The 9,574-nt window shown below is 38.5% G+C and overlaps 1 protein-coding gene across 3 annotated transcripts in view; it reads left to right on the top strand.

Moving 5' to 3' along the window:
• Positions 1–9,574, top strand: part of LOC127845634 (uncharacterized) — a 33,794-nt gene that overhangs the window by 19,497 nt on the left and 4,723 nt on the right. For all 3 annotated transcript variants that reach the window (XM_052376652.1, XM_052376651.1, XM_052376653.1), the window contains one exon: positions 7,518–7,796. In XM_052376652.1, coding sequence (XP_052232612.1) covers positions 7,534–7,796 — 263 coding nt within the window. In that variant the 5' untranslated portion in view covers positions 7,518–7,533. The remainder of the gene's footprint in view (positions 1–7,517; positions 7,797–9,574) is intronic.

The following is a 9,574-nucleotide window of genomic DNA, read 5'->3' as shown; positions in this document are numbered from 1 at the left end:
TAAATCTACTGAAGGGATTTACTTGAAACTAGAAATATAAACAGATGGCAAGTAGGAAAAGTGCATTGAACATGAACCATACTTCTTTCGGCCGTAGTTTTTTTAATTATCTCCCTTTATTTTTTTAATTATTTTTTTATATCAATTTTTTATATTTATTTATAATTTTAAATTATATTTAATTTAATTTCATAGTTAATATTTTAACCTTTCAATTTGTAATATCTCCCTTTATCTAACAATAATATTTTAATTAAAACACTGAAGTATTCACTGTAAAATGAATAGATGAGTTTAAGGAAAAATACAGTAATCAAGAACAGTAATGTTTATAGTCTTCAGTTTTAATTACCTCCGTTTCTTTCATTTACATATATTTTATTCTCCACAGCATAACTCCAACACTATATAACTTATTGATCCTTGAAATATAAATAGATGACACAGCTGCCATGTTTTACAAATATTATTCTACTCTTTAAAACAAATGTTGTCATACAAGCAAACACATTTCGGCAGGTATTTGGCACTACTGTGACAAGCTCTTGTTTTAAATTGCTTTCACAGGCAAAGTTTGAATTTTTATGCTCCCCTTCGAAGAAGAGGGGGTATATTGCTTTGCTCATGTCGGTCTGTCTGTCTGTTGGTCCGTCCACCAGGTGGTTGTCAGATGATAACTCAAGAACGCTTGGGCCTAGGATAATGAAACTTCATAGGTACATTGATCATGACTCGCAGATGACCCCTATTGGTTTTGAGGTCACTAGGTCAAGGTCAAGGTCAAGGTGACCCGAAATAGTAAAATGGTTTTTGGATGATAACTCAAGAATGCATACACGGCCAACAGGATGAACTCTGAACAATATAACTGAAGCAACTGGTCTGTAATCCTAAATCTATAATTATCAGTCCAATGAAACATCATCCTTTTTGTAAAATAAAGTGGATCAGTAAAAATATTATCAGAATATGATTTTTTTGTATATTTTGTATATTAAATATTGTGTTAATGTTTAATTTTGTTGATTAATATAAATATAAGCAGGACAGGGGAGGTAATACACTATTATATCTTTCTCATAAACAGGGGAAACAAATGCAATAAGTTAAAATTTCATGTTTAATGAATAGAGGATATCAACCCCCCCCCCCAATTTTTTTTTAAACATCATCTAATAAATAACCCCACCCCACATTAAACCCCCCTCTCAACCTCCCCCCTGCCCCCACCCCCCCTACCCCCCAACCCCCCCCCCCCTACCCCCCCACTCCCCCCACCCCTCCATTTTTTTTGCCCCCCTTCGAAGAAGAGGGGGTATATTGCTTTGCTCATGTCGGTCGGTCTGTCGGTCTGTCAGTCCGTCCACCAGGTGGTTGTCAGACGATAACTCAAGAACGTTTGGGCCTAGGATCATGAAACTTCATAGGTACATTGATCATGACTTGCAGATGACCCCTATTGATTTTGAGGTCACTAGGTCAAAGGTCAAGGTCACGGTGACCCGAAATAGTAAAATGGTTTTTGAATGATAACTCAAGAACGCATACGCCTAGGATCATGAAACTTCATAGGTAGATTGATCATGACTCACAGATGACCCTTATTGATTTTGAGGTCACTAGGTCAAAGGTCAAGGTCACGGTGACCCGAAATAGTAAAATGGTTTCCGGATGATAACTGAAGAATGCATACGCCTAGGATCATGAAACTTCACAGGTAGATTGATCATGACTCGCAGATGACCCCTATTGATTTTGAGGTCACTAGGTCAAAGGTCAAGGTCACGGTGACCCGAAATAGTAAAATGGTTTTCGGATGATAACTCAAGAACGCATATGCCTAGGATCATGAAACTTCACAGGTAGATTGATCATGACTCGCAGATGACCCCTATTGATTTTGAGGTCACAAGGTCAAAGGTCAAGGTGACCCGAAATATTAAAATGATTTTCGGATGATAACTAAAGAACGCTTTTGCCTAGGATCATTACACTTCATAGGTACATTGATTGTGACTCACAGATGACCCCTATTGATTTTCAGGTCACTAGGTCAAAGGTCAAGGTCACAGTGACAAAAAACGTATTCACACAATGGCTGCCACTACAACGGACAGCCCATATGGGGGGCATGCATGTTTTACAAACAGCCCTTGTTTTTTAAACATCTAATAAATAACCCCACCCCACATTATACCCCCCTCTCACTCCCCCCTTCCCCCCCTACCCCCACCCCCTCAATTTTTTTTAAACATCTTATAAATTACCACACCCCACATTATATCCCCCTCTCACTCCCCCCTACCCCCCCTACCCCCCACCCCCACCCCCCATTTTTTTTAAACATCGAATAAATTACCCCACCCCACATTATTACCCCCTCTCACCCCCCACCCCCCTACCCCCACCCCATTTTTTTAAACATCTTATTAATTACCACACCCCACATTATACCACCCTCTCACTCCCCACCCCCCTTACCCCCACCCCCCTACCCCCCCCACCCCCACCCCCCCCATTTTTTTTAAACATCTTATAAATGACCACACCCCACATTATACCCCCCTCTACCTCCCCCTAAAAAAATTATTTTGTTAAACATCTAATAAATTACCACACCCCACATTATTACCCCCTCTCACCTCCCCACCCCCCTACCCCCCCCCCCATTATTTTTAAACATCTAATAAATTACCACACCCCACATTATTACCACCCCCTCTCACCCCCCATCCCCCCCTACACACCCCCCCCCCAATTTTTTTTTTTTTAACATCTAATAATTACCCCACCCCACATTATTACCCCCTCTCATCTTCCCCCCCCCCCCACTACCCCCCACCCCCCCCCCCCAATTTTTTTTTTTTAAACATTATAGATAACCACACCCCACATTATACCCCCCTCTCACCCCCACCCACCCCCCACCCCCCCAATTTTTTTTTTAAACATCTCGTAAATTACCACACACCCCATTTTACCCCCCTCTCACTCCTCCACCCCCCAATTTTTTTTTTAAACATCTCATAAATTACCACACCCCACATTATATACCCCTTTCACCACCCCCCCACCCACCCCCCCACCCCCCCCAAAAAATAAATAAAAAAATACCCCCCTCTCACTCCCCCTTTGATCATGACTGGCAGATGACCCCTATTGATTTTTAGGTCACTAGGTCAAAGGTCAAGGTCACAGTGACTCGGAATAGTACAATGGTTTCCGGATGATAACTTACATTAGGTCAAAGGTCAAGGTCACAGTGACAAAAAACGTATTCACACAATGGCTGCCACTACAACTGACAGCCCATATGGGGGGGCATGCATGTTTTACAAACAGCCCTTGTTTATTTATAAAAAACACTTTTCTGTGTACATTAAATGAAAGCAATAGAAAGTTCTACACTGTTTGTAGTTAAATAAGATCACTTCCAAAAGCCTTGTGTTCAGCTAGTTCTACTGGTAGAGATTCTGGTTATCACTTGTGTCAGCTACCACTTGGTCATATAAATGAGAAATAACTGGTAACTGATGTTCGCATTTATTCGTTGCCTTTCAATGTTTCATCGTAAACCGTAAAAACTGAAATCAAACAATAAGACATTCTTAATACAACTCGTAAGACCTATACTAACAGTTAAGTATTATAAAAAGACTGAATATCATACAAATTGAAAAGCTAGATGGACTAAAGTGAGTATTATTCAAATTAAAGCCCATGTAAAGCAGTGACAGACCAACCTCACATGACTGTACGTTCTTTGAATGAAATAGTACCGTAGCACTATTTATATTGCAAACAAGTAGTAGTTCAGAGCATAAAGACAACCAAAAAGCACAAATTATAAAAGACAAGACTGTATTATGCACAAAACCAAATAAACAACATAGATCTGTCACCGCTTAAACAGTATTAACGGTATACGTAGCATTTGAATTAAGCTCATAAAACAGGGGGGTCATTGTGCTGATTTGAAACTTGTAACATTTGTCTCCCTTGATATTGCACTTTAAGAAAATACATCCATAATCGTTACACAAAGCCCTCGTAAATTATCCCTTGTATATGCACAGTAAGAACAAAACATATCCCATATCTAATATGTTCAAACACCATACATGCCAGACGTCCCGATCTGGGCGGGACAGTCCCGCTTTTTGGCCCTTTGTCCCGGCGTCCCGATATGAGACGATTTGTCCCGACATTCGTAAAAAAGAATGTAAGGTATATAGGTTCCCAATAAATTTCGCTATTCAAGCTCTGTTTCGCTAACACTTACCACCGCTAATCCCTTTATTGCCCCCAATTATTAATCCGATTCTACTTCTCGTGTGTACCAGTGTTGTTTATGACACCTTATCAGCGATTTATCGGCTAATTATTGATTTTATCAGGCATTCACACCATGGTGGTCTTCAAGATTATGAGTGGTCGCTTATTGCTATCGATAGTTGTATTATAATTAAATAAATGTTGAAAATGTGTTTGTTTTTGTCTTTGTTTGAAACGGTTTACCAAACAATTGTTTTCTAAAATTAACTCTACGCCATTAATTAGTCTTTTACATTCAATGTTTAGTTCCAAAATAGCAGGAGAATCCAAATGTGCAATATACCAAAATCGCAACAAACAGTCCAATAAGTGATACCCATCCTGTCTAGTGTAATTGGGTGTAATTGTAATAAAAACAACGAGGTGCTATGCATGACAGTTTGACCCTACTCCAATTAAGCTAAAAACAACGAGGTGCTATGCATGACAGTTTGACCCTACTCAAATTAAGCCGCGACAATTGACAAGTAACAAACTGCGCATGGAAAAGGGAAAATCTGGGCCAAAGAACGGTTGAGGTGATGTTGGCAGTTAAAATGAACATAAAGACGGTTTGCTTCCACCAAAAGTCTACCTTGGAAATGTGTACGGCCGCGCATTCCGTTTCAAGCTGATGTAACTGTTCGGTAGATAGTTTACTGTAACCCGTACTTTCAGTGTACTGGATAGCCTTCCCTGCGTTAATGTTTGCCATTGAAAGTCACATAATGAGTATTGTTGTCGTAATGTTCCAGATTTTGTACTCTAAAAAGATGAATATTATCTTCGTTGTTTGCGATTGTCTTATTTAATAAAACTGTTATTGTTATGCTTTAGATTTCATGCTTCATATTAGATGATTTATGTCTTGAATAAAAGTATCAAGAGTTTTTGTTTGTACTATACTGACTACTGTACAGTAAAGGTAGAATGATAGATTGTTTTAGGTGTCCTGTTTTTTGGTCAAATGTACCGACAATTTTTTATGGAATGTTCCGCTTTGGACCTAAAAAATTCTGGCATGTATGTCAAACACACGTATTTCACCTAAACATCAATAGCAATTCAACAATCAACACTTTGACAACAGTAAAAAACAATGCAATTTTACAGACCATAGAGGTCGTTAATAAACACAGAAAATCATCATCTACACTTTTTATAAGATATTGACAGTTTATATGCAAGTGCATAAATATATATATACCTCGATACTCTACCAAGCTGGCTGAAATTCTATACATTACAACATGAACATTTAGGTTTTTGTGTGTTGATCTAACTTTCCTTTAAATGGCTGACAATACCGCATGTAAAAACAATCAAAGCGCATGCCCATAATAAACGGTTATATTCCAATAAACTAGTTGCAGCAAAGACACTCTTAACTTGGGAGGACCCAGGTCAGTCCCATGTTGTAGCTCAGGATTTTCCTCTTCAATGCACACAAGGTCATCAGTCTAATAAGTGCCTAGTATTGTCAAATTATCGCCTTAAGAAAACTATAACTGTTGATGACAGCCAGTCAGTTTCAAATTAGGCTCCAGACGTTACTTTTAAAGAGTGTCAGTCCTGAATATGAAACTGCAATGTTCTCCATTTATGCATGTGAAAGATTATTCAAATTGGTTATCTTAAATTGAGTTACAAGTATTGATAACAGACCTGTTGTTTTTTTAAAGACAGGATCTTATTGCAAATCTGCACTACAACAAAGTCACTCATTTACAAAATAAAAATAATATTTTCTTTAATACATCAACAATTTTTATGATTTGTATCCCCACGCTTTTGGACAAAAAGTGGGGATTATATGGTTATCTCCGCCATCTATGTCCGTCCTGACCACTATCTCCTCCTACACTATTAGCACTAGAACCTTGAAACTTACACAGATGGGCTATGAGCATATGTGCGACGGTGCACCATTTTGAATTTTGATCTGACTCCTGGGTCAAAAGTTATGGGGCTTGGGGTGGGACTGGGTCAGAGATTTTCCTGCGACTGCGATTCGAAAAAGGCTCATAACTACTGTGTCCATTCAGATATTGCTTTCATATTTGGTATGCATGTGTATCTGGACAACACCTTTCCATTCGCATACAATTTTTTACCCCTGTGGCCTTGACCTTGAACTTGAGTTCAGCGTTCAGGTTTCGAAATCTGCAACCGCGATTCTAAAAAGGCTAATACCTACTGTGTCCCTTCAGATATTGCTTTCATATATGGTATGCATGTGTATCTGGACAACACCATTCCATGCGCATGAAATTTTTAACTTGGGGTCCGTGTTCAGGTTTCGAAATATGCGACCGCAATTTAAAAAAACCTCATAACGTCTGTGTCCCTTTAGATATTGCTTTCATCTTTGGTACACATTTTTTAAACTTGGGGTCCGTTTTCAGGTTTCGAAATATGCGACCGCAATTAAAAAAAAACTCATTACATTTGTGTCCCTTCAGATATTGCTTTCATATTTGGTACGCATGTGTATCTGGACAAGACCTTTCCATGCCCATAAAATGTTTTACCCCTGTGACCTTGACTTTGAACTTAGGGTCCGCATTTAGATTTTGAAATCTATTATGTGGTTGTTTGCTGTCTGTTCATCCTGGCCACTATCTCCTCCTACACTATTAGCACTAGAACCTTGAAACTTACACATATGGTAGCTATGAGCATATGTGCGACAGTGCACTATTTGGAATTTTGATCTGACCCCTGGGTCAAAAGTTATAGGGGTTGGGGAGGGGCCGGGTCATAGATTTTCACTAAATTTTTTAGGTAATTTACATAAACTTCTTCATTTCTACACAGATTTACTTCAAATTGATACTGGCCATTTCTTATGACAATATGGTCAATCTCAACAAAGCATTGCCCCATTACCAACCCTGGGGCGCTCCTGGGTCAAACATGCAGCGTGGGGATACGCATCAGCCTCTTCCCCGCCATTTCTATTTTTTTATGGAATGACCCTCAACAAGATGGAAATGGGATTAAAACAAAAAATGTATAAAAACTTGTTCCTGACATTTAGATGTTAATAATTGCTTGAAACAGTAACATTTATTTAATTTTGCAAGATTGTGCCTTTCTGAATTTTAATTCTTTATTTGATAGGGTTTTCACAGGTAGAGGACAGCCAAAGCCTCATAAACATTACATTTAAAGTACTGGTCATTTTGCTATATCAATTAAAGGTGCCCAAAATCAAGGATGGTTTCAATCGTCAACAAACACCTTCAGAAATACCTGCAACTTCTGGTAAAAGCTCAAGGGACGCTAACAGAGTGTGAGGCCAGGTCTGCTGCAGCCGTGAACAGTCTGAAGAACCTGATAGACCAGTACCAGTGCTGCAGACAAGTCAACCCCACACAGTTACCTCCGGGTCACAGAGATTGGGACGACGTCAAGACACGATTGCTTTTCAAGTTGACTGACATGATCAACCAGGAGTTAGAGACATTGCGTACAAGTGTGTGAGTAAGAAGACCAGTTTGAGTACATGTTTTTAGCAAGGTAGTTGCATTACATGTAAGAGTTGTCTGGCAGATTACTTTATTGTCAGTAACTGAAAAAAGATGATTTGTCTTAAAATGAATATACTTACCTGATTAGTATTCTTGTTGGTGCTATTTCTCTGCAACCCTCAGTGGGATTTTGAGAAGACTTTATGGTAAACTTCATCGCCAAGAGAAGGTTTACATACTATAAGGATGTTAACTTGAATATTTTTATCAGATTTATGGAACTTTTAACATATTAACAGTTATTTTAAAGCTTTTCAACCTAAACTGTCTTTTCTGATCTGTTTACTGGCGCAGGTAGCTCAGGCTATACATATGGTTATGGCTGGTTAAAATCTCTTTCCCCACCACATAAAAAATGTGAAATTTGTCATAAAATTATTTATATCGTGTTTTTCTTCCTACTTCTGATATAAGTAGGTTACTGGAATATGTATATGCACTGAGAACTGGTAAGCTGCCATGGTGAGTACTCTATCGGATTGCTGTTGGTTGACTGAAAGGCGCGAAAATAATACAAATAACAAAACAGCAGACTGCCTAACAAACAAACAGCAACTATGTGCGTGAAATCAAGCTACATGTATTTTTATAAAAAAGGAAGCTTCATTATCATAATTGTATAATATATTACCAGTATGTTGTGCTTTGGTGAATTTAATGCCCCCCTCCCTTCTAAGAGGGGTCAATGTGTGTGAAATTTTCTGTCTCAGCCATTGTCTGTGTGTCAGATGATGTTTATCTAACAATTTCCTGTGCGGACATGTCTGTTGTAACCGTATGTCTATGTATGTCCATGTCGTGTCCCTCCATGTCGTGTCCGTCTATATCTGGACGTGTTGTGTCTGGACATGTTCTGACTGTCCGTGTTGTGTATGCCTGTGTTTTATCTGTCTGTGTCTGTTAGTGTTGTGTTTGTCCATGTCTGTACGTGTCGTGTCTGTGTTGTAAATTCACTCATGAAGGATATCATATTAAAAGAACTGTGGGTAAACATGCATGCAATTTAATAAAAAACAAAACAACATGCTTTACAATGAAAATAGTGCTTAAATTATTGTTTTCAACAAATTCAAATTTCTGGAGACAAATTTAATTGTTTACACCGTTGAAAAGTGCTCTTTTCCTTATAGCTTAATTATAAACTTTACAAAGCTAATGAAAACTCTACATGTAGAATTTATTCTTCAATTGTGTGCATAATATTTATTATAATTTAATTATGCTCCCCTTCGAAGAAGAGGGGGTATATTGTTTTGCACATGTTGGTTGGTCTGTCGGTCGGTCTGTCCACCAGATGGTTTCCGGATGATAACTCAAGAACGCTTAGGCCTAGGATCATGAAACTTCATAGGTACATTGATCATGACTGACAGATGACCCCTATTGATTTTCAGATCACTAGGTCAAAGGTCAAGGTCACAGAGACCCGAAATAGTAAAATGAATTTCGGATGATAACTCAAGAATGCTTAGGCCTAGGATCATGAATCTTCATAGGTACATTGATCATGACTGGCAGATGACCCCAATTGATTTTCAGGTCACTAGGTCAAAGGTCAAGGTCACAGTTTCCGGATGATAACTTAATGCTTAGGCCTAGGATCATGAAATTTCATAGGTTTTTTTATCATGACTGGCAAATGACCCCTATTGATTTTCAGGTCACTAGTTTATTTATTAGACACTGGGTCACCATTGGTGAATAGTGTAAAAAAAAGTCAAAACGAA

This window comes from Dreissena polymorpha, chromosome 9 (genome assembly GCF_020536995.1).
Source record: "Dreissena polymorpha isolate Duluth1 chromosome 9, UMN_Dpol_1.0, whole genome shotgun sequence".
Taxonomy (NCBI): domain Eukaryota; kingdom Metazoa; phylum Mollusca; class Bivalvia; order Myida; family Dreissenidae; genus Dreissena; species Dreissena polymorpha.
Note: the sequence above shows the minus strand (reverse complement) of the source record. Positions and strands in the feature narration are given on the sequence as shown.